At 37.5% G+C, this 25142-nt stretch overlaps 1 protein-coding gene across 3 annotated transcripts; it reads left to right on the forward strand.

The window, feature by feature from the left end:
* The first annotated feature begins 105 nt into the window (after positions 1–105).
* On the forward strand, positions 106–21844 carry LOC101838853 (aldo-keto reductase family 1 member C13). Of its 3 annotated transcripts, none has more exons than XM_040755560.1 (10): positions 106–257; positions 6871–6998; positions 9237–9404; positions 10191–10307; positions 11135–11212; positions 11723–11845; positions 16495–16604; positions 16844–17009; positions 20419–20501; positions 21579–21844. In XM_040755560.1, the coding sequence occupies exons 2-10, from the start codon at positions 6915–6917 to the stop codon at positions 21619–21621; spliced, it is 972 nt and encodes a 323-aa protein (XP_040611494.1). In that variant the 5' UTR covers positions 106–257; positions 6871–6914; the 3' UTR covers positions 21622–21844. The 3 variants fall into 3 exon arrangements, with proteins under 3 accessions (XP_040611494.1, XP_040611496.1, XP_040611495.1); XM_040755561.1 differs by having other exon boundaries at positions 176–257; positions 6877–6998; XM_040755562.1 differs by lacking the exon at positions 11723–11845.
* The last annotated feature ends 3298 nt before the right edge of the window (positions 21845–25142 follow it).

Genomic DNA, 25142 nt, shown 5'->3' on the forward strand with positions numbered 1-25142 from the left:
TGGAGGACTGAGGCCAAGTGTTATGAAGGAGAGGAGAAATAAAAGTCCCTGCCTGCCAGGCCCCAGGCTTTACTGCTGGCCTCAGCCTGCTCTTATTATGAAGACAATTTTTATTTCCTCGTTTTCGAAAATGAAACTTGGCTCATCTCCCTATTGTACATTCTTCACTTTGGATTGGAGAAGAAGCAAGACTGAAGCTGGAATTGAGATCAGTGGAAACTGGAGACCTCTCCCAGGACGTCTGGTGCTCAACACAGGTCCACACTTTTTAGCTAAGGGTACAGTGAGGTATTCTCCTCCTCCCTAGCCCATCCGTGGCAAGGACTCTGCTTCTGTTTGCCACCTGCATCTTCTTATTTCTTTCATTTATCTTAAGGGTGCTGAAAATTCCCCCTGTTGCCTTTTCTGCTATAAGAATTCCTTAGATCAAATGGCTCTTCTCTGTCCACTCCCTCTTATCTGTCTGCCACACTTCTACCACTGGCTTAGTTGCCACTGCCACCCATCCTTTAGGTTTCATTCTTTTCTTTGATCTGTGGCTTGTTGCATCTGTGACCAATATTGAAACTTGGAATGGTCCAGGACCGTGCCTTCCTCCTTTTCCTACAGTTTTGCCCAGACGAAACCCCTTTGCTTCCTCTCACTTGTCCTGGAAAGACACTGGAGTCCCCTGGCTGGTTATTCTGATGTGACACTTGGATGTCTGGGGAAGCTGCAAGATTTTACGGATGAATCTAGAGGATCTTTGTTCTGAGGGATGAAGAAACTGATTTTTTTTTAACCAAGCAGCTTTCTCTTATTATGCAACCCTGGTATAGCCTTGGAAAACATGAAAATTTTTGACAGGTGTTGACTGTTAACAGTCCTTATCCCTTATAAAGGGATCCTTGCTCCCTTTGCTTGGATTCTTTGGGTTGTCTTTTAAAAATATTGTGTTTAAATTGTTATTGTTATTATTATGATTATGATGATTATAATTATTTGGTTGTGTGTGTGTGTGTGTGTGTGTGTGTGCATAATGTTTTGGGGTGTTGCATGTCTGGCCTGCACGGAGAAGTCAAAAGACAGTTCAGCAGATGGCTTTCTGCTTCCACTTTTATGTAAGTTCTTGGGCATTACCTTATGTCTTTAGACTTGCACAGAAAGTACCTTATAGGCTAAACCACCTCATAGGTCCAAATAAAATGTTTTCTTTCTTTTTTACAATAATAGGGATTGAACCCAGGGCTTTGTACATATGAGACATGCACATTTCCACCGAGTCATGCTCCAGGCTTGTGTGTATTCTTCAAAGATCCTATATGAACTCCTTTCCCCTAAACAAAGCAGAGACTCTCTTTGATTCTGTTGTTTGATGACAGACGCCGGCCATGTTTTCAGGAAACCAGCAAGTTCAAACAACACAAAACGTGGCCACAATTATCTAGGAGAAACTCCTTAATTGTGGAGTGTAGGACTGATGAATATCTGGGAGGATAGCCCAAGTGTAAAGGGAGAAACCTGAGAATGGTGGGCATCTGGCAAAGATGACTCAGAGACTGGTCACGTCAATCTCTGAGGAAGAGTACCTGGTGATACCTAAAGGGATACAGGACTGCCCCCTGGAGGCTAGACCATCTATAGGAAAGTGTGCACATCCAACCATGGTTGGGGAATAGCCTGAGTACACAGAGGGACCCCTCATCTGAGATGCTACTTGCCTTTCTGGTTTATGTTCCCTCTGTTTGTAGATTGGGAATCAGGCCCATCTTCATGTCATCAGATGCCCCCATCCTGGGCTGCATCCTAAAAAAACTGGGACAATTTAAACCCAGACATTTTAAAAAGGAGGCCATATATTTTTTTTTGCAATAAAACCTGACTCTACTATAAGCAAGGGGTGGAAAGACTTGATCTCTGGATGGGAGCATAAATCCAGATTCCATACTACAGTTATTGACATGCTCTTTAGGATAAAAAAATGCAATGAGATCCTTTATGTTTAAGACTTTCATGCTAATTACATCACTGTCCTCCTGCATGATCTACTTTACAGGCGAAAAAAGAAAAAAGGAGCAAAATTTCCTTTGTTCATTTGTGTATCAGTAAAGGATAATTTCAGCTTCTGCAAAAACTGCAAATTAGATCCCAATTCATGTGAGCCAATCTGCTTTTGCACTTCAGAATTACTATGGATTCAAAAATTCCGAGGGGAAAGAAATTTAGTACAATCTGGTCTTATTGCAACATGGAGATCATTAAATAATTTCATATTTGAAAATGTCATGTGATAGCCCTTCAACATCGTATCCTCTTATTTATGAATGACAGAGGTGATCACTCTGAGGGAGAAAGGCCTATTTTCTGTTGGTCTTCAATTTGTAGTCTCTCACCATACTTCCCTGGAACAGCACTTTCTGTCTCTCGAACTGCAGCTGCAAGGAGAGCATGCAAATGGTTTTGGCTCTTTGTGTGTTTTCTTTCTTGCTTTTTCTTTCTTGATAGATCACTGTTCAAGGCCCTTGAAAGCTCCTATCAGGTCCAGGCCTTGGCAGAATGTAACATTCAAAACTCCTAGAATCATATGAGACCAAGAAAAAATATTTAAAAGAAAATTTAAATTATCCAAGCAGATTAAGTCTGCCTAGGATTTGCAACAGACGAGAATCTTACTGTTTAAAAACATGTGGATGGTACCATGGGTTACCTTTAGCTATGAAAATTATTTGTATTCAGTTCCCTTTGAGTAAGTTGGTATAGTTGTTGATGCTACTCTGTTTCAAGTTAAGGAAGGGAATTAGACAGAAAAGGATCAGTAATTAAGAATGAGAGACTATAAGGGAGGATGCCAGTCACAAGGTTTTGTGGAAGAGGGATTTACAGATGGCATGCACATGATAAGTAAAGGTTATTAGAATTTCTAAGGTCAGAATTCAGTGTTTAACTCAGTGTAAAAGTATCTAGTTTGTATCATTCATAAGGGCTGGGTTAGAGAAAAATGTATGTTTAATCAAGATTATTATATTTTTGGTTAATTTGTTTAATATCTGTTCTTGTCTAAGCTTGGAGTGTCACAGAAAAGTTAGAGTTTAAAATATCATCTCTTACCACAAAAAATTGACAAAACTTTCCTTGTGGGTGTTTAAAACCAAAGTTTCAAGGCTTAGCCAACGAGAATGCAAGGTCTAGAAGGATAGCCAGTATTTTGTCTCTTACCTTTCAAAGTCAGTTTAAAAAAGGGAATCCTTCTAAATGTTTTGCTGCTCTGGTAAGTCACCTGTCATCTTAATTGGAAAGGCCTTAGAATTCCAAATACTGAACTCTAAGCAGCACATATTCTTCAAATGTAGTCAGAAAAAATAGAACCTTGTCTGCGCTTCTGTGGTAAGCCACATGGTCTGCAAGAATCTGACCCGTTCTTACAGATGGTACACTTGGTAGGTAGGGGAGAATAAAAAAAAATGGAAAGCCCCTAAAAATTAGCCAATTTTTAAATTTTAAATACATGTTTTCATTTATTTAAAAACCAACTGTAGTTTCCCGTCTCTCCTTTCCTGCCAGTGCCCTCCACCTGCTTCCCATCTACCCTTTTCCAATCCCATCCCTCCTCTGTCTCCATTCAGAAAAGGGTAGGCTTCCTATGGGCTTAGACAAAGCGTGGCACATGAGGCAGGACCCGGTTCTTCTCCTTGCATCAAGGTTGGACAAAGTAATCCAGAACGAGGAACAGGTTCTCAAAAGCCAGCTAAGCTCCAAGGACAGGTCCTGATCTCACTGCTAGGAGCCTTACAAAGAGAACAAGCTACACAGCTGTCACACACATGCAGAGGGCCTAGTTTAGCCAGGAAACCACTGTGTCCTCAAACACATATACAGACAGTCACTCAGGTGACTGGTTTTGGTGGGTACAAAGGGACAATATTCAAAAGGATGTCAAACTCCAAGGAATAATAACTGAATCCTCAGCACAGGATAAAACCTTATTTTTCAGAAAGGCTCAGAATGAGAAACAAGAGAATCACTGCAGCAATAAACCAATTATCCACTTGTGCTTTCCGTTCAGAACTCCTGATAGTGAAATTATCCTTATGGGAGGTGTCCTGATGACACAATCACTCTTAACCTCTGGCCTCTCCAGATAATCCTTTCTTGACTCCCATAAAAATATTTCCAGATTCTTTTCTAACATAAGTAAACAGGTGTGACCCTGGTGAGCCTCTCATTTCCCACGATGCTGAACATTTTTTTTATTATTTTAATTTAATTTAATTTAAATTAGAAACAAGTTTGCTTCACATGTCAATCACAGCTCCCTCTCCCTCCCCTCATCTCCCGCCCCCTTCAAACCTACCCCAACCTCTCCTCCAATTCCCACTCCACTTTCCAAGGAGGGTGAGGCCCTTCATGAGGGATCTCAAAAGTCTGTCATATGATCTGGGACAAGGCCTAGGCCCTTCCCCATCTGTCCTGGCAGAGACAGCATCCCTCCTCTTGGAATGGGCTCCTAAAGTCCATCTGGATGACAGGGCTAAATGCTGATATATTGCCTGAGGACCCAAAGGATGCTGAGGCCTCCTCACTGATACCCACGTTCAGGGGAACTGGATCAGTCCCATGCTGGCCTCTCAGCTATCAGTATGGGGTCTATGAGTTCCCCCTTTTTCAGGTCAGCTGTTTCTCTGGGTTTCACCCAACAAGTCGTAACCCCTTTGCGCATCACTCCTCTCTCTCTGCAACTGGGTTCCATGAGTTCAGTTCAGTGTTTAGCTGTGGGTGTCTGCCTCCTCCTCACTTCAGCCACTGGATGAAAGCTCTAGGATTGTATACAAAGAAGTTGTCAATCACATTATCAGGGAAGGGCATTTAAGGTAGCCTCTCTAGTATTGGTTAGATTGCCAGCTGGTGTCATCCTTGTAGGCCTCTGGACATCTCACTGGTACCAGATCTCTCTTTAAACCTATAATGGCTCCTTCTATTATGGTATCTCTAATCCTTCTCTCCTCTATTCTTCCCCCTACTCAACTATCCTGCTCCCCCATTTTCAGTCCTTACTCTTCATTTAATGGGAAACCAAGTTTGTTTCAGAATCTAATAGTTTACTTTTCAAATAGTTATGCAAAATAAATTGCTTCACCTGTCCTGGTTCAGATCCAGTTACATCATAGCTTGCACTGGACCAAGTGAGACAAGTCTTCCTTAGGAATTTCAAATAAAATATACATGTTTCTTATACCAACAGTCTCCTACAACATATTGCTCATGGTTTGATATTTGTCTTGTGTCTTTGGTTCTTGTTCTCTTAGCATCCTGGTAAAACTGATGTCTTCAGGACTCCACATCCCAAACTTTAGCAGATGGTGAACAAATGATGCTAATCCATGACCAGTATTTGTTTTAAAGAGTCCCTGAACTTCTTTCCTAGGAGGAATCTATGATCCCTCACCTGGATGTTCCTTAAGACAATTCCCTCACCCATAAAGAAATAGCCAGAAGCCACTTCCCTTGTCCCTGAAAGATTTCAAGGGGTGAATGTTGAGCAGGAGGTTAGCTGACCAATGGTCTCGACAATCAGGATATAAACAGTAATAGGAGACCCCTGAGTCTTAGGTACAGGTGTTGTGTTGTAGATGTATCAGTTGGGACTGGACTCCACAAATGTGCTTTTTGGTTAATTGTGATTTTCTATAATGATCTATGCCTGCTGCAAAGAGAATTTTTCTTGATGAGTAGTGAGGATTACACTTATCTTTGAATATAAGGACAAATATTTATAATGTAGTTAGGGATAATAATGGCTTGATAATGGAATGGTTATAGGTTCTTCCCCAAAATCCATGATTTCACTAGTCCTGGGTAGCTGGTTAGGTTTTCAATACCAGGACTGTTTTCCCCATTGTTGAGTAGGCCTTAAGTCCAATTAGTCAGGTGTTAACACCAAATATGTATGCCGCTACAGCACACTTGTAGTTATTGTACCACAGTAGTGGTCATTTTAATTGGGACAACTCAGGACACTCAGTAGACTGTGTAGATGGTGTAGGTGGATGAAATAGGATGCAACAATATTTGTCAGTATTCATTCTCAGTAGGCCAGTAGGAGGACTCCCAAATAGGACACAAAGAACAACAGGCAGGAGTGACTGATTCTACCTGGATAAACTCAAACTGGCCTCAGGAATTTCCTCACATGGGAGTGTGTACCCACTGCTATTACCCATTTTCTTGTTAACTTTGGGGTTATTTAAACTTCTTTTCCTACTTGTTAGATTGAATTTGGGGTAAAATCTAAGTGATGCAGTCTCCTTTCCTTAAAGTGCCCACACTGAGGGAAATGTAGGTGAAGATATAATAGAGAGGAGAGTGTGCCTGTCAGATCAAGGCCTCTGTTGCCCAGCTTGGTCTGCTCTTAATTTGAAATCTATTCTTGTTTCCTTGTTTACTAAAATTCAGTGCTACCCTTCTGGCTCAATTGCTGTGCTGTATTTGAAGTCTTTTAGAGCCAAAGAACTAATAGTGCTACTGAGCTTGAGACTAGGGGAGACTTAAGACATCTCATAACCACAAGGGGATAGGTTTCTATGTAGAAACAATCAGCAATTGTTCATGTAACATTTTGTAATAGTTTAGCATAAAGAAAAATTTTACTGAAACAAACTATGATTCACTACAGAGTTATCAATATATGATAACTTTAAATTACATACCTCCTTTTTCTATTGGTTAACTGTTAAACAGATAATGTCACTGGTTAACCATTAGACAGGCAGAAGTATTATTTAATCATTAACCAGACAGTAACACTGGTTAGCTATTAGGGAGGGGTGTGCCTATGGTTATCCATTAGCCAAGAAGTTGATGTATGGCCTCTATATGTTCATTGTTCCACAAAAGGTGCAGGAGAAACAGAACCTCCTGAGTCAGAAGAGTGATAAGCAATGAGTTCCAAGCAGCAACTCGTGAAGCTAAACGATGGTCACTTCATTCCAGCACTGGGCTTTGGCACATATAAACCTGAAGAGGTAAGAACAGTGGTGCTGTGTTGGAGGACTCAAAATAAAATAGACTAAGGGAGGGTGCAAAAGATAAAGCTGTCAAGTCACCCACTTCCCAAGTGACTCTGCAGAACTCACCTGGTTCTCTTTCTCTAGATTAGAGCTATTCTGTGTACAAGAAGATAGTTTGGTTTTTATCTGAGTCAGTTTCTGATTATACAATCACTTGTCAGTTGCTTCAGTATTTCTTGGCTTTGTAGAAGATATCAAAGTCACCAGCCTGAATACTGTCAGCTTCCTTGATTTAAAGCTGATTGGAAGAATGGAAGTTTCCCTTTGTCAGTTGTATATTCAGGGTATCTCCCCCATATTAAAAATGCAAGACTTAAGGAAATCAACATGTTGAATGTTTTCAGAGATGAAAAACATGAGACAAATGTTTAAAGACTTCTGCAGCTCTGTTTCTGGGAATGGTCAGTAAATGCTGCACTTGAGTTAAGTAAAACATCCAATGTACCCCTCTTAACCAGGGAGTGAGTGGACACTACAACATTATGATAGTACAAATTTTGTAAAATGCTGATCTTTGCTAATACATATCTGGTACATAGCAAAGTAATCCAGAGATTTCTCTGAAATGAAGTGACCAAGAAGTGCAATTTACGAACCTGGAAGGAATTTCATATTTTAAATCCTGAAATTATAAGATTGAGTGAATTATTTTTTAAACGTTGAGTGCATGTATTTTTATCTGTAAGATTCACAAAGATATTTATGGAGTGCCAAAGAGCCATACTTCCTGGAATACAACTAACCATGTCAGCAATATCCAAAACACGAAAGTGAAGATCTGGGCTTAACTACTTAGTAGGATAAAGTGGCAAAAAGAAGAGAAGGCAAGGGGGCTGGAGAGGTGGTCAGTGGTTGAAGGGCATCTGTTATTCTTTCAGGGACCCAGATGTTGTTTCCATCAGCCACACGGCAGTTCACAACCACTCCTGTGCTGGTGATAAGACTGCCTTTTCTGTCCTCCACAGGCACTTCACGGGTGTGATGCACAGACATACATGCAGGCAAACATTCTGACATAAAATTAGTAACAAAAGCAGTGTAAAAAAGAAAGAGAAGGCAAGTGCCAAGATCACTCCAGAAACCACAGCCTGAGTAGCCCTGTAGCTCAAAAAGCAGGGCAGGCTTCAGGGCTCAATGCTAAGAGCCACCATTTCATTTACTGTAATTTGGTCATGAAAAGAATTTTCTTTTTTCTTTTACTTTTTTAAAAATTTGGCCTGACATGGGGTCTTACTGTGTAGACCTGGGCCTGGAATTTGCTATATAGGCGACACAGACCTGGAATTCAGAGATCTTCCTGCCTCTGCTACAGAAATGCTGGAATTAAAGCTATGTGTACCATGTCGGGTTCTGTTGTTTTTAAAATAATGCAAAAGTAGTTTGACATAATACTCTATCCTTTAACACACAAAAGTTCACAGAATTATCCAAGTCTGGCAGAGTAGACAATAATCTTAACTTTAAGTATAGTTATATTTTTACTAAACAAAGTAAATTTTGCTTTAAAGTTGATAACCCAACATGAAAAAAATCTCTTATAAAATGAGGAGCAAACAGCTTTATATACAGATGATATTTCCCATATATTGTCACAATTTGATGCACAAAAAGAACTCAGTATTTTCTAGGAGTCTTCACTGGGGCAAGACTCATAATGCTGCATGAATTTGTATTTCTTTTCTGTTTTGTACCAAGAACCTTTCTCCTGTGTTGATTGTAGTTGTGAACCTGCTATATAAATTGTAACAGGACTGTTCCTATATGCTCTGTTCTGTAAGCCCTTCTAGAATATGGACTGAATTTTAGGTCTATTTGAGGTCCTCTGGTGCAAATGTTTTACCATGACTGAGAGTGTATGAAGAAGTTATGGGATATGAAGTTATAGTTATTTTCCAGGAGGGCCCCAGTGAAACTAAGTTGGGACCTATCAACCCATATGCTCAACTAACCTAAAATATGGGAAAGGCAAGTCTCCTGAAATCACCTCTGAATGAGTGATCTTCGAAGTTACTGCTTGTGGTTTTACAGGAAGTGAAATTTCAGTGGCAAGGAAACCAGTCATTTTAGGTAGTAAAGTGGTGTGATGATGACATAGGAATATAAAATTCCTCCTTTTGTAGAGAACTATCCATTAGATATATTTGAACTACCTCTCTGATGTGTCTTTAAATACTGCTTTTGGTTCCTTCTTAGGTTCCCGAAAATAAGCCACTGGAGGCTATAAATTTAGCTATCGAGGCTGGGTTCCGCCATATTGATACTGCTTATGTGTATCAAACAGAAAAGGATGTAGGGCAGGCTATTCAAAGCAAGATTGCAGCTGGTCTTGTGAAGAGAGACGACATATTTGTCACTACAAAGGTATTGTGTATGTAGTGCTCAGGTGTACAGATGAATTGAAATGTGATATAAGCAAATGCTTATTTGATGACTCAATTTATTAATTGATAAAATATATATAGTGGTAAGCTTTTATTTACATATAATTTGTAGATGAGTTCCAGCATGAAAAACAGAAAAAGATTATGATGTCTGCAAACATATCACTCTATCTTCCTGAGCCTCAACTAAAATTAGTGTATTTTAACACGGGATGTGAATTCAGGTGAAACTATGAAACTGTGGCTTTATGTATCTCCTTGATAGCCATGTAAAATCTGTTATATCCCAAATACTGACTTTTATCTATAATTACTGAAAAGCAGAAAAAGAGAACTTTCATATTAAAGGGTAAATTACTTTTATTATTGTCCATCATATTAAAATGTCATCTGTTGCTTCTGTACAATTAATTATATAAACAAAGGGATGCTACCTCTCTAATGATAAGAATGAATCAAATAATTTGATTAATAATTTCTTGGAACCTCTGTGAGATATAATTCAGAGACTGAATATTATTATTAGTAGATAGGAGTTTTATTTTTTGAGAATTTTTGCTTTTGTTCTTGAAGGATTGAAAACAAACTTATGATCATATTCATATGTGTAAGTCAGATTAGTGGAAGCCATAGAAGAAAGGGACTTTAAAGTCTTATGATTATAAGCTTCTATATAGTATGAATGTATCAGTATTATGTAAGATAAGGCCTCCATATTTGGATAATTAACTAATCCAGGATTACTTCCATTCTTTCATGTAAATAGCTTTGGTGTACTTTCCTTAGACCAGAGCTGGTTCAATCTAGCTTGGAAAAATCATTGAAAAATCTTCAACTGGATTATGTTGACCTCTATATTATTCATTACCCGATTTCGATGAAGGTAAGCAATTTGAATGATCAGCCTTAATCAACTATGACAAGGACATAGTAATCATTTTTCTGGATGATCATGATAAAGTTCCATTATATTTTTCTGTAAAACCAATTTTTGTGCTCCATAATCTAATCAAAGTAGGTTTTACAAATGGCCATAAAATAGGATGCCCAAGAAATTGCTAGAATAAGAGAGTCAATAAATAATCTTCAAATTTTCACTATTTATGTATTCGTTATATTACATTAGTAGGTACTTGGATTTTATTCCAGCATTTTTTCTTGTGCTACTAAGACAGTTTAAGCTTTCTGGCTATTACCTCCTTATAGTATCTTTGAGTTTTCCACCATCAAAACTAGTTTTGCGTATAGCCTTGGTTGATCATCTTTAGGAGACATAGTTTCCCTTTGCTCAAATATACCCAGATATTAAAAGACCACTGATTGGCCTGTGTCAGGATGAAATCCTTTATTACTATCAAGATTGTATGTCTACTGAGTTTCTCAGTGAAAGAAAAATATCTCACCAGAAATGTGAATAAGAAGTGCCAAAATGATGGACATCAGCTAGAAGACTCCAAGTACATCTGTGAGAAAACTGTATAATATATATATATATGCATATATGTATATATGTATATATATGCATATATAGTTCATATTGGAGGCTAATTCAAGTATCTAATAATATTCTTATAATTTCACATACAAATCACCTTGTAAATATATGTAGAATGATGCTCTACTTAATACACATTTAGTGTTCTACTTCTAGCTATTCCTATTAGAGTCTCGTGTTTATTAAGATCACTGTGAAAACTGCTTCTATTCCAGCCAGGGGAGGATCTGTTTCCAGTAGACGAACATGGGAAAACATTATTGGACACTGTGGATATCTGTGCCACATGGGAGGTGAGCAGTTGAAAGAGTTTCAATGGAGGAGGTGAGAGAGGGAAATCAGGTCATGCTTGAGAAAATGGGGCATATGACTCTGGGTATAGAAATTTATTATGCTTATTGGGTGTGTTACTGGAGTGAAGGGGGGTCATATATTACTACAATATAATAAAGGAAGATGAAAGGACACTTGGGACAATAGGAATGAATGCATCTTGCAAGCATACATATTGTGAAAATCTCTGCTTCTCAGGAATTCCTTATACAGAAGAATTCATTCTTGCCTGTCACTTTTTTTCTCTTTTCTCTTCACTTTTTCTTCATACTCAATTTCAGTCATCATTTGGGCAGTGTCTTTGTAGCACCATTTTTTCAGTGTTAGTATGAAAACAATCAAATTCAGGGTCTTTCACATACTGCTAAGTGGTTTGCCACTGAGCTGTATATCCAGAGATAGATGATATATTGTTCCATCTTTTATTTATTTTTATGTAAAATGACTCTTCACAACTCTTCCATTTATAGGTCATGGAGAAGTGTAAGGATGCAGGATTGGTCAAGTCCATTGGGGTGTCCAACTTTAATAGCAGGCAGCTAGAGAAAATCCTGAATAAACCTGGGCTTAAGTACAAGCCTGTGTGTAACCAGGTGAGAACCCTCACACTACTTTTCTTCTCACATACCTTTCCTTATTTCTGTTCTGATGCCTCCAGGACATCTTCCCCTTCCTTAATTCATCTTATTTTCATGGAAGAGAAGATTCTAAGAGCAGTGTCACTGTAGCAAAGGACATTTGTGATTATAAAATTCAAATTTTGGGCTATTAAATTTTGTGAAAATGAGGCCATACCATGGTGCCCAACTGGTGCAGCATGAGGAGCTTTAAAGTAGTCCAGGAGAAGATGTCATTAGTAGTATTTCAGAACCAAAATAGGCTTATCCATGAGCTGGGAAAAATGTAAGATATCAGACTAGTGAGGTGATGGCAAGTGGACTAATTTATAGTAAGAAGTTCATAAAAACATGAAATGAGCAGGAAACAGAGAGAATTAAAGTGAGAGAGATGAGTAGGCAGCTTCTGAAGTAAAGGAGTTATTCATTTCTCATAGCATGTCTGGTCTTGGGATCTTGAAACAGAGACATAGCTGCAGGAGTGTAAACTTGAAATTCAAAAACTATACCCATTTGACCTATTACCTATTTATGGTGATATTAATGTTGGATAAAATCCACACTCAGATATTGCATGCAGAACATACAATTGATTCTGTGATAAAATTTCTTGGTGAGCTTTTCTCTTTTCCTCATATCCTATAAGAAACTTCAATGCATATATTCTATGAGTGGTCCTATGTTCTCTGTTACAGTTTAACACAATGACCTTTGGATAGGAACTGTAGTGAATGGGCTACTATGGTAATGAAGAATAAATTGGCAGGTAGTTAAAGTATTTCACTATAGTTCAGAATAAAACAGCATCCTACTGAGTCACTAGAATAGGGCAGTGTGCTGGAAATAACAGAAGCATTGCCTGGCATAGGCCCCACCACCACTTCACCAAACTATTTGTTGGAAGGCCTTGCTGGCTGGTCAGAAGTTGTAGTCTATAATGAACTGGAAGCCTTTTCCACAAGCTTGGCACATGGAGACTCCCTACTCAGGAAAACTTCCTGCTCTGTATCTGCCTTTATCTGGAGAATGTCCCTGGGTTCAAAGGACAGACCTTACCTGACAGGCATCTCTAAGTCAGATGCCTGATTTATCTTTAGTTTGACCCTTGGCACAGATTTCTTCTAGAAGACTTTTGCTTGGAGCTCTGCCATAGGACCCTACAGTGACATATGAAACCTTGTGATAGAAAAATGCCACATAATGAAAACTAAGGTTTGTTCACAGGCTCCTCAATTCTATATGTTCCTTATAATTTGGAATAAAGTTGAGCTGATTCACTGAAGTCTGTCTCCATCACACCTATAGCTTTTCTAATCCTGTTCTCCAATTCTGCTCCCTCCATCCTCATGGACCAAAGCAGACAGCCATCTGAAGGAAGAAGTAGAACCACACATCTCCATCCCTCCTTTGTTTCCAATTCAGTTTGTCTTTAGTGTGAAGTCATCTGTACATGTAGGATTTCATGTATCTACAAGGTCTAGAGCTCAGAATTGAGGGAAAAGATGAGGTACTTGTGCTTCTGCAACTAATTTAATTTAGTTACTGTTATTGTCTCCAATGCATTAATTTTTCTGCAAACAGTTTAACTTTATACATTTTTATATCTGAAAATTTCCATTGTGCTTGGAAATCACATATGCTCTATCCTTTTCCTCCGTTGTTAGCAGCAATGTTGTTTCCCTAACTTAGCTGTCATGAACTGGCCTGCTATTTCCTCTGACAGAAATACAGTTTAAGTTATTAAGTTTTTACATAATGACATGAAATTGTGACTTTCCAACATAAATATTATTTATATGTGAGGTTTGACATTAATTTTCTCAAAAATTTCTTATCATAATTTTCATCAAATATCCTGAATAATTTACAGGCTGATGCAGAATATTTCTGCTTCCTAACCTATATCTAAAAATAGTGGAACAAATAAATGTACCCTTATAAGACATATCTCCACATATATGCAATATTTTCAGAAATTTCTGAAGTTACATTTATGTGTGTGTGGATGTGGTTTGTGTATGTGCTTGATTGTGTGTGTGTGTGTGTGTGTGTGTGTGTGTGTGTGTGTAGTACTACAGGGGATAACTTGTGAGTTTCATGGAACAAACTCAGGTCTGACTTGGCAGCAAGCTTCTGAACACCCTGAGCAGTCTCACTGGCTCTATTACTGCAACATTCTTTTTTTTTTTTTTTTTTTTGGGATTTTATAGTTTTTATTTTTGATTGCTCAGTTTGAACTCAGAATCACTATGACTAGGTGATTATGACCTCGACCATCTGATTCTACCAATGAGTGTTAATACCAGGCTTGTACCAACATGCCTGGTTTCTGCACTGTGGATCCAACTCAGACTCCTGCATACTAGACAAGAACGCAAGTACTCACTGACTGAACTACGTTCTTAAAGACTGGTTTCTTTTCTCTTTTAAATTTCTAATAAATTCTTTCTTTTTCTTTTTTTTTTTTTTTAATCATTTTTTATTTTAATTTTAAATAGCTTGTTTCACATGTCAATCCCAGTTCCCTCTCCCTCCCCTCCTCCCGCACTCCCCTTCCACCCTCCCTCCCACCCTATTGCCAAATCCCTCCACATAGGGGATGTCTAGAGTCTATCATTTCACTCTTGGTAGGGTCAAGGCACTCCCCTAAGAGTCCAGGCTGAGAGAGCATCTCTCTTTGTGCCATAGGCACATGAAGACAGATTGTATACCAGGGATAGACACTGATCCACAGCTCAGAGCCCCATAGGTTGCCCAGGCCTTCTCACTGACACTCACATTTGGGGGGTCCAGATCAGTCCCATTCTGGCCTCCCCACTGTCGGTCTGGGGTCCAAGAGCACTCCCCTGTTCAGATCAGCCGTCTCTGCTGGTTTTGCCAGCCCATTCCTTGCCAATTTGCTCATCACTCCTCTCTCTCTGTCACTGGGTTCCTTGGGTTCAGTTCAGTGCTTAGTTGTGTGTTTGCCTCTGCTTCCATCAGTCCCAGGATGAAGGCTCCCGGATAGTTATAGACATCAAGTTCATTATCAGGAATGGGCATTCGAGGTGGTCCTTCCACTATTGCTTAGCTTGCCAATTGATGTTATACCTTTAGATCACTCGAGGTCACTCTGGTGCCTGATCTGTCTTCGATCCTATGATTCCCTCTTCCCCTATTTTACCCCCACCCCCTCAACTTCCTGTTCCCCCATGACCAACTCCCTTCCTCTTTACCCCCTCTACTCTTCCCAGGTCCCACTACCCCCCTCGCCCTGTTCCCCATCCATTCAGAGGATCTTGTCTCCATCCTCTTCTCTTGGGTACTATGCATATATGCATATCTTTTAGGTTCTTTCCTGTTTCCCAGACTCTCTATCTGTGGAAGTGCAGACTGGCACTATCCTGATCCATATTTAAAATCCATATATGAGTGAGTACATACCATGTTTGTCTTTTTGCGACTGGGTTACCTCACTCAGGATGGTTTCTTCCAGTGCTATCCATTTCCCTGCGAATTTCAAGATTCCATTGTTTTTTTCTGCTGAGTAATACTCCATTGTGTAAATGTACCACATTTTCTCTATCCACTCTTCAGTTGAGGGGCATCTAGGTTGCTTCCAGGTTCTGGCTATTACAAACAATGCTGCTATGAACATAGTGGAGCAGATGCCCTTGTTGTATGAACCTGCCTCATTTGGATAAATGCCTAAGAGTGGAATTGCTGGGTCTAGTGGTAGATTAATTCCCATTTTCCTGAGGAATCTCCATACTGATTTCCAAAGAGGCTGTATGAGTCGGCATTCCCACCAGCAATGGAGGAGTGATCCTCTCTCTCCACATCCTCTCCAGCATAAATTGTCTTCGGTGTTTTTGATTCTAGCCATTCTGACAGGAGTAAGATGGTATCTCAGAGTTGTTTTGATTTGCATTTCCCTGATGGCTAAGGATGTTGAGCACTTTCTTAAGTGTCTCTTGGCCATTTTAGCCTCCTCTACTGAGAATTCTCTATTTAGCTCTGTGCCCCACCTTTCAAGTGGATCCTTTGGTGTTTTGGAGACTTGTTTCTTGAGTTCTTTGTAAATTTTGGAGATTAGCCCTCTGTCAGATGTAGGGTTAGTGAATATCTTTTCCCATTCTGTGGCCTGCCTTTTTGTCTTTTTGATTGTGTCCTTTGCCTTACAAAAGCAACATTCTTATGAACTTGTTCAAAGTAGTTTCTTTGAGTGTTCACCTCCAGGGAACTCAGAAACTGTCTCCCAAGAATGAAGATGTTATCAATCATTGTTAGACTTATATTTAGAGAAAGTAACAATAATTCTCTTACAGAATCTGAACCCGTCTGCATTTAAATTTCCCAATGATTTCTGGAAACATCTTCAAGTCATCACTATGTTTTCCCTTTGTAACTCCAATTAGAATTTGAACTTCAAGATTTGTTTCATTGAGTTAGTTTATTGTAAGAATTTTTGTGAGTCATATTAGTAATATGGGTACGAGATTAAGCTTTAATAACACAGATTAAATTAAACTGATAATCTAAATATGTTACATTTTATTGTTCATGTACTTAACTTTAATGCTTCTCTTTTACATAAACATTAGCCTCTTATGTAATCAGATACCTTTGTGTTTGTCTGTCTGTAGGTGGAATGCCATCTTTACCTGAACCAAAGCAAGCTGTTAAACTACTGCATGTCAAAGGACATTGTTCTAGTTGCCTACTGCGCTCTTGGATCTCAGCGACCTAAGCGATGGTAAGGACAGTAGGAAGTTTACTTCAAATACAAGTGCTGGTGAAGTCTTCTCAATACTATAAACTCATGTTTCAGAAGCTCAATTTGAACTTTCCCAGAGAGAGAATTATTTGTATTTTTGAGGAAATCTCCATGATGGAAATGTAGCTGGTCCAAGGACTCCTTAGAAGACTCCTGGTTTTAGAACCTCCTACAAATTCTCAGCTTTTGAAGCTAAAGACATCTGTCCTTATTTCTAGGGTGGACCCAAATTCCCCAGTTCTCTTAAATGATCCAGTTCTTTGTGAAGTGGCAAAAAAGCACAAGCGAAGTCCGGCCCAGATTTCTCTTCGTTACCATCTTCAACGTGGGATTGTGGTCCTCGCCCAGAGTTACAAAGAGAATGAGATAAAAGAGAACTTACAGGTAACCAGGGAGGCAGTGGGCATAAGACTGCTATGTATCATCTCTCTTCTTACACATCTTCTTACACACCTCTCTTCTATTTTCTTCTTTGAAATCTCTCAGAGGATATTTTTGCTGAGACAATCTCCCCAGCATTTCCTATTTATGTGAGATCTCAATTACATTCAGAAATGTTTTCTTCTATTATGTAACACAATCAATGATATTAGATTTAAAGAGAGCACAGAAATTTAGGATTCAGACTTAAGTTAGCATGTACTGTGAGCACCTTCGCAATGGATTTATTCCTTGTTTGATGAAATGATAGTTTAGGGGTAGATATTTTCATATGATATATTTTTTGTGGCTTCATTTGTATTTGGCCTGCATATCCACATATTTTATTTATGTGTATTAATTTTGCTTAGGTGTATAGATGCTTTGGCTGCATACATGTCTGTGTACCATGTACAAGCTTGGTACCTTTAGAGGCCTGGAAATGGAGTTGTGGATGATGGGGAGCTGTTCTGTGTGACCTGGGACTCTAACCTGCTCTCTAAGGGCAGCTGCTGTCTAAACCACTGAGTCATCATCAGCATCATGCTCATGTATTTTAATATGGATGTACTTACCTTTTGAGTTGCTTTACTGGTTACGTGCATATTCTTACCTATGTTGATGATCTACTTTCAATGATGAGAACTTTGTTATATTACTACCTACAGCATTTACAAAATAAACTAGCCCCAAAAATATAGCTTTAATATAAAGAGTACTCATTGAGTTCATTATTCTATGACTTTTACAGTTTTCTAGAGTTCACTTAAGTATATTCACAGAATTGTTGTATATGTTTGCAAGATGATGAAGTTCATCTGCCTCAGGATACAGTTTGTCTATTACCTCACATTCTTTAGCTTCCCATAGTTTTCATCACTTAGTCAATTGGCATAGACTTCTTTTCTTCACATGTTCCTCCTGTTTTAAGACAATGGATATATACTTGAAAAGACTTTAAACCTCAAAAAATAATTATCATATCTTTTATTCTGTTAAGAGTTGTAGATGACTAAATGACTAAAGCTCTTGCCAAGGAAACATGGGGAGTGGAGTTTATATGCACAGAACTCATATAAAATTCCAGGTAGATGTGGTGTACTTTCTAATTAAGTTGTTGCATGCAGTAATAAGGCATTCCCAGAGTAAGCTGACTAGTGAAAATAGCCACATTGGTGATTTCTGGTCTGATGGACAGACCCTGTCTCAATGCCTCAATGAATAATTTACAAGAGCTATGATGATGAAGCCTGGTGTCAACCTCAGGCTTCCACATCTCTCTCTCTCTCTCTCTCTCTCTCTCACCCCCACACTCACACTCACCCCACACTCACACTCACACACACACACACACACACTCACTCACTCACTCACTCACAAGAGCCCTTACATATGCAAACATTAAAAACAAACATGGAGATAGAAAATGATAGAAATAGCTAAGATTAAAGGAATGATAATATGGAAACCGTCTTGTAGTAGAAGTAGGTGCAGATTTGCATGGAGTGTTAAGATAGGAAATACAAGTTGTAGTTAATTTGTAGCATTTATATCTTCACACTAATTACCTTTCAAATTCAGATACATTTATATATCCTAAATTCTGCTGTTTTCATACTTTTTCTCTTTCTCTATTGTGTTTAATTTCATGAGCAAAAGTTTTTCTTCTATTCCTTTACTTTGTGGTTTAATGTTATGTCCTTTTCCTCATTGGGAATAGAGGATATATATATTAAAGCATTACAGTATATCTTTCCAACCTAAACTGAAGTATAGTTTCTAAAATTATGTAAAATAAAAATTTAAAGAACACTTAAATAATTTTCTAAGTGGCTATGTGGTGTTCCCAGGAAGAATTATTATATTCATGGATTATCTTAATCATATTTATGCTCACCCATTTTCAAATTATATTGGAATATCAGTTTTGTGGAACAAAATAATAATCCTTTTGATCTACTTTCCCCTATTTAAAATATGACAAATTACCTCAACAGTGTGGCTTCTTAAACAAAACCTGGATAAGGGCAATGCCAATAGACACACCTACATGTAAGGCAGAAATCTTATAAGGGAACATAAAAAAGAACTACAGATAATTAAAGAATTCTAATGAGCTCAAGACCTGAAGAACTGATCTTCCTTAGGATGAGCTCCTTAACTGTTTATCCAATCCTAAATGGTTAGCCATGAAATCATATGCATATAAGCAACACCAAGTAGATTCAACAGGCTGTATTTGTGTGTGTGTGTGTGTGTGTGTGTGTGTGTGTGTGTGTGTAGAATAATAGAACAAAACAGATCATGTGTTTGGGAGAGAGTAGCAGGAAGACCTAAGAATTCTAGAGTTGAAAGCATGGATGAGATAACGCAATTCTATTTCACTAAAAAGTATAAAAAATTCTGGGAAGATAGTTTATGTATATTTATATATATAATAATTTCATCACTTATTATTGTTTACCTTGATTACATCTTTTAGTGTTAAAATATGTAAGCTTTCAGATAGGTGTTAAACTTGTCCATCAATTGAGGAAGAGCTGAAGTTTTGAAATATTAAGAATTTTAATATGTAACTAAAATAAGAATTTTCAATTTTAGGTTACTTTTTAATATATTAACTTTCTTAGTTTTTTCTATTAGGGCATTTGAATATATTCTGTTAGGTTTAGTGATACAGAAGTGGTTCTGCTTATCATCTTTTAATAATGTATTCTTTGTTATTTTGTTAGTTTTTAACATAAAGAAATGTTTACTCAGAGCTTTTTACTAGATGCATCAGTTGCTAGATTTTGGTACTTCAAGCTTTTTCTCCTTCCTCCCTCCTTCTCTCCATCCCTTCCTACCCCTTTTCCTGTCTTCTATTTATCACAGTTTTTGGAGAAATACAAAGGATTTGATAATCTATTTGTGTCATTATCTCAGTAATTAGTAAAGATTGTATTTATGTAAATTAACCCAAGGGCAGCCAGTGAAATCCTCAAGTCAAATCCTTTCTTTTTTGGAAATGATAAAATTAATAATTGAATAGTTTTTGCCGTAAATATGTTTCTATTCATGTAACTATGTGAATTTGTGAAGTATAGGGTTCAGAAATTTACTCTGGATTGTTTGGAAATTATCATTATGGTCTTTGAATAGTATCAACTCTGTATCTGCTATAGATCATTTTGATATATTGTACTGCTTCAACATATCTCAAAAGTGGTATCTTATGCCCATTGACCACTTGAGTATCTTGCTTGATTTTTAATAACTTGCAGAAATTTTTTGTATGTTAAAAAGTTGCCTTTGCAGAACAAAATGTGATTCACTTGAGTTATAAATATTTGCAAGAGGGCAGTGTCCTAAATTTTTTCTAATTGTTCAATAGGTGTTTGAATTTGAGCTGCCTTTAGAGGATATGAAACTCCTAGATGATCTGAACAGAAATTTAAGATATACACCTGCTCCATTGTAAGTCACTCTTATTAATTATGCCACAATTTATTTTAGGTTATGTCTTTTCCTTTTCAGTGAATGTTTGTTCATGGAACCAAACACTTCATTAGTGTTTGCCAGTAAGACACTTATTTTAACTCTTATTTTTCTAATTTCTTAATTATGTATATCTCAATATTGAAAATAGTTTATGCAGAAAGAGATTCAAGACTAAGGGAATATTACTTAGGAAAAAATCTCTATCACTGGTGAAATTGATAGTCTTAAAAATCTTTCCTCTTTCTTCTTTCTCAGTGGTTAATCTGATATGCTATACATATTTGAAATAAAGACACACTAGGAATATATAATGCCTCTTACTATGAAGATTGTAATTCACAAAGAAAGTAAATATAATAGGTTTTTAAATGGGTGCCATATATATATCCTCTTCATTAATAGAGTATTTTATTAATAGAACAAAATGAAGGATAAAGATGAGACATAATGTATGTTAGGAACTGGCAAACCTTTAGTAATCCTTGTCACCTATTAAATATTTTAGTTAGCTATAGTTTTGTCAGTTTATGTTTTATAATGGTGCTAAACTATAGAAACATACAAATTATACGATAAGCATGACTCTTAGACATATCTTATTAGAGACATTCTGAATGTAACACATTATGTTGCAGGAGATGGCAAGGAAATTAGTACATCTATGCTCTTTTCTCCACATTGTTTTGTGATGATTAATGTTTGCACTTTCATTAAATATGATATTCAGTTTCTGATTTTATTGAGAGGGTGAAATGGGACATAATCTTTCCTTATGTGCTTTGGCAGACTGAATATAGAAGCAAAAAGAAAGGACTGTGTGTTAATGTTTGTATTTTTCTGCTCTAGGCTAGGGAATTCAATTTGAAAAAAATCAGTTATGCTTTTTCAAAAACATTTCCTTCATTGTCAAATTTGTGAAAATGAAAATAGCAGATTTTGTAACCATTCAGGAAAATTAAGTGGTCAAGTCTAAAGATAGCATCATAGGTTTCTGCATTACTGCAGTAGAAATAAATCCAAGCATTAACATTTTGTTTTTCTTTTCTATTTTAGTGGTGAGGGCCACCCAGAATACCCATTTTCTGATGAATTTTAGTGTGAAGGCCTGTACCATGACTTCTATCCCAAGTCTAGAAGTCCCTCTATATGGATACTGATGTGGCTGACACTAGAGATGCTGTTAATGAAAATGTATCACTTCTGCTCCATCTGAACTGCTTAACAACTCAACTTCAGCTAGAACTGGACCCACCAGTCCACCATAACTCATTACACTTTCATTATGTTTTGAAATAACATTAAAGTTTCCTATAAAGGTCTTTCTTTAGCACTGTCTGTGTTTGTTGCCTGATTTGTTTTCTTTTGAATCTTTGAGAACAAAAATTATCTTCTGTAGAATCTGGGGGGAGTTTAGGAAATGATAATTTAAGGGGTTGTAGTGGGTGTAGACATTCTGCTCTAGCAAAGTTATAGGTAGCAGATATTTGTAAGAATGCTCATCTGGCCTGTGAGCCGAAAAGAAAACAGATTGCATGTAGTTCATGGTTCTCAGTCTGGAAGGTAAGGCATTCCTGGAAAGACTGACCAACCATGCCAGGGTTTCTTCACAGCATCTAAATCCCAGAGTCCTGGAATAGTGAGTAAGACATTCCAGGGAAAGTATTGGCTCATGAGGTAACAGGGTCATTGAGTGAGGTACTGACCTTTGGGTGTAGAAATATGTCATTAGGAGTTGCTATGTTCCTTTATTAGAACAATAGTACTAGGTTTCTCCCTAGTGCCCATGACCTATTTAATCTCAGGTTCTTGAGCTCATTAACTTGTTAGGTGTGGGTTGCATGATTTGGAGCATGCCTTAAATCTAATAAAGTGGGGCTGGTCTACATCCATAACATTTATGCCACTATTCCACCAGTATATCTTGCCAACAGGTCATCGTTGTAGGTTGCGGGGTTTGTAGATGAGTGATATTGATGTTTGCCTTTCTTCTCTGGTAGCATGAACAGTACTTTTTAGCACCATGAACACTAATCAGTAGGGCTGAAGCTTCTAGTTGGGCAGCAGATTTATTTCTCTACATTTGATGACATAAATAAATATTATCTTACTCACAAAGAGCCTGACTGTGTTTCACAGACCCTAGAGCATCTTATTTTCATAGTAGTAATAAAGTATGACTACAAGTACATGAAAATAGCAACAGCAAAACACCAAAAAAAAGTGTGGGGCTATGAAGTTTCACATACTCTCTTAGAAACATCGATGAGTTACTTAATATTTGCTAATTGACATTATACAGATTCTTGGAAACAGTCAAGTATCTACAAGAACAAAATAAAAAGCCAAATAAAATGAATGAGATTTCAGTTGGCAGGAACTTTTACTGTTTTTTTTCAGCTTTGCCAAACATGCTAGTGTGATCTTGATTGATAGGTCATGTCCATAGTTAACCAATTTCTTGCTTTAAAGTAGAGTAATTATCCTGGAAGTTACAATAACCTAGGCCTCTGGGCTGTCTAGTCTTTGGTTCTTGGTCACCTAAGCAGTGTAGTTTATGAATTGTATTTTGTGGAATGGGTCTTAAGTCAGATCAGAAATTTGTTGGTTACACTTGCACAAGCTTTGTGTCACCATTGCCCTAGCATATTTTGCATGCAGGAAACCGTTTTAGATGCAAGGTTTTGTATCTGGGTTGATGTTTACATTTTTATTTTGGGAGCCTGCAGAGTACCTTCCCTTATCAAAGACACTGGAATATAGGAGTGACGGCTCTATGTAGGTACCAGCTCAAACTCTCCATTTTCAATGTGTTGTATGGGTGTTATCTTCAGCAATGGGGCCTTAGTGTTAGTATATGCAGAACAACCGAGTACCCTGACAACATGTAGTATTGTTTGGGGATTTTCATGGGACTCTTTTTGTTAATATTTCAATTGGATGCGACCTAGTCCTAATACTAGAAGCTTCATTTGTGACAAGAGATGACCAGTTGGGACTCCATCTTACCCATTATTTGAAGACTTTATTAGCATCACCTTCATATATTTTTAAGAAGTTTCCACTGTTCTATGTTGTCATATCACACCTCCATTGCCCCTCAGTTCCAGCTGTCTTGCCCTTCATTCACTCTATCAACCCCATTTCCCCTCCCCCTTCCTACAACAGCCTCACATTCATATCCCCCTTGTTTCAACTCCACCAATAAGACCTATTCTATTTACCTCTCCCAAAGAGATCCATGTGTCCTATATATTCACTTCCTTTATACCTAACCCCTCAATGTCTACAGATTGTATCCTGGATATCATTTATTCAATGACTAATATCCACATAGAAGCAGAACTCACACCACATATATTTTTCTGGGTCTGAGAAACATCACTCAGGGTGATTTTTTTCCATATTCATCTATTTGCCTGAAATTTTCATGATGTCAGTTTTTAAAGAGCTGAGAAACACTTCATTGTGCAAATGAACCACATTTTCTTTGTCCATTCTTCTGTTGAGGGACATCTAGTTTGTTTCCAATTTCTAGCTTTTTTGAATAGAATAATAATGAACATGGTTGAGCAAGTGTCCTTATGGTAGGAAGAAGCATCATTGGGCATATGCCCAAGAGTGGTATTGAGGGATCATTAGGTAGATAAATTCCCATCTTTTGTGGAACTGCCACACTGATTTCCAGAGCATCTGCACTGCCACCAGCATTGGAAGAATGTTCCCATTGTTTCATAACCTACATAGCATGAGCTGTCACTTGTATTATTGATTTTAGTCATCCTTATAGGCTTAAGATGGAATCTCAAAACAGTTTTGATTTGCATTGCCGTAAGACTAAGGATGTTGAACATTTAAGTGTTTCTCAGCCATTGAGTTTTCTCTACTGAGAATTCTGTTTAGACCTATATCCCATTTTAAATTTAATTATTTAGATATTTATATATTTAGTTTCTTGAATATACATGTATATATATAGTATTAAATAGTAGTATTGGATATATGTCCTATATATAATTATTAATTATATATTATTATTAATCCTCTACCAGATGTAGAGTCCATGAAAATGTTTCCCATTATATAGGCAGCTACTTTGTCCTCTTTATGGTGTCCTTGGCTTTAAAGAAGCTTTTTGGTTTCATGAGGTTCCATTTATTAATTGTTAATCTTAGTGCCTACACTATTGGTGTTCTGTTCAGAAAGCCTTCTCCTGTGCCAATAGGTTTAAGACTATTTCCCACTTTCTATTTCTATGTTCATTGTACCTGGTTTTATGTTGAGATACTTAATCCATTTGCATTTCAGTTTTGTGCTGGGTGATAAGTACAGATCTATTTATATTCTTCTACACACAGACTAAAGTTTGACTAGTTCTATTTGTTAAAGATGCTATCTTTTTTCTAGTGTGAATTTTTTATTTCTTTATAAAAAGTCAGGTGACCTTAGTTGTGTGGAGTTTTGTGTGTATTTTAAATTTGAGTCCATTGAGAAATGCTTCTGTTTTATGCTAATAATAAGACTTTTTCTTTATTACTATAGCTCTGTAATGCACTTATCAGGAATTGTGGTACTCCCAGTAGTTCTTTTATTGATAAGAATTGTTTTAGTTCTCCTGGT

Source organism: Mesocricetus auratus, unplaced genomic scaffold, assembly GCF_017639785.1.
Source record: "Mesocricetus auratus isolate SY011 unplaced genomic scaffold, BCM_Maur_2.0 Super-Scaffold_100013, whole genome shotgun sequence".
In the NCBI taxonomy this organism is placed as follows: Eukaryota; Metazoa; Chordata; class Mammalia; order Rodentia; family Cricetidae; genus Mesocricetus; species Mesocricetus auratus.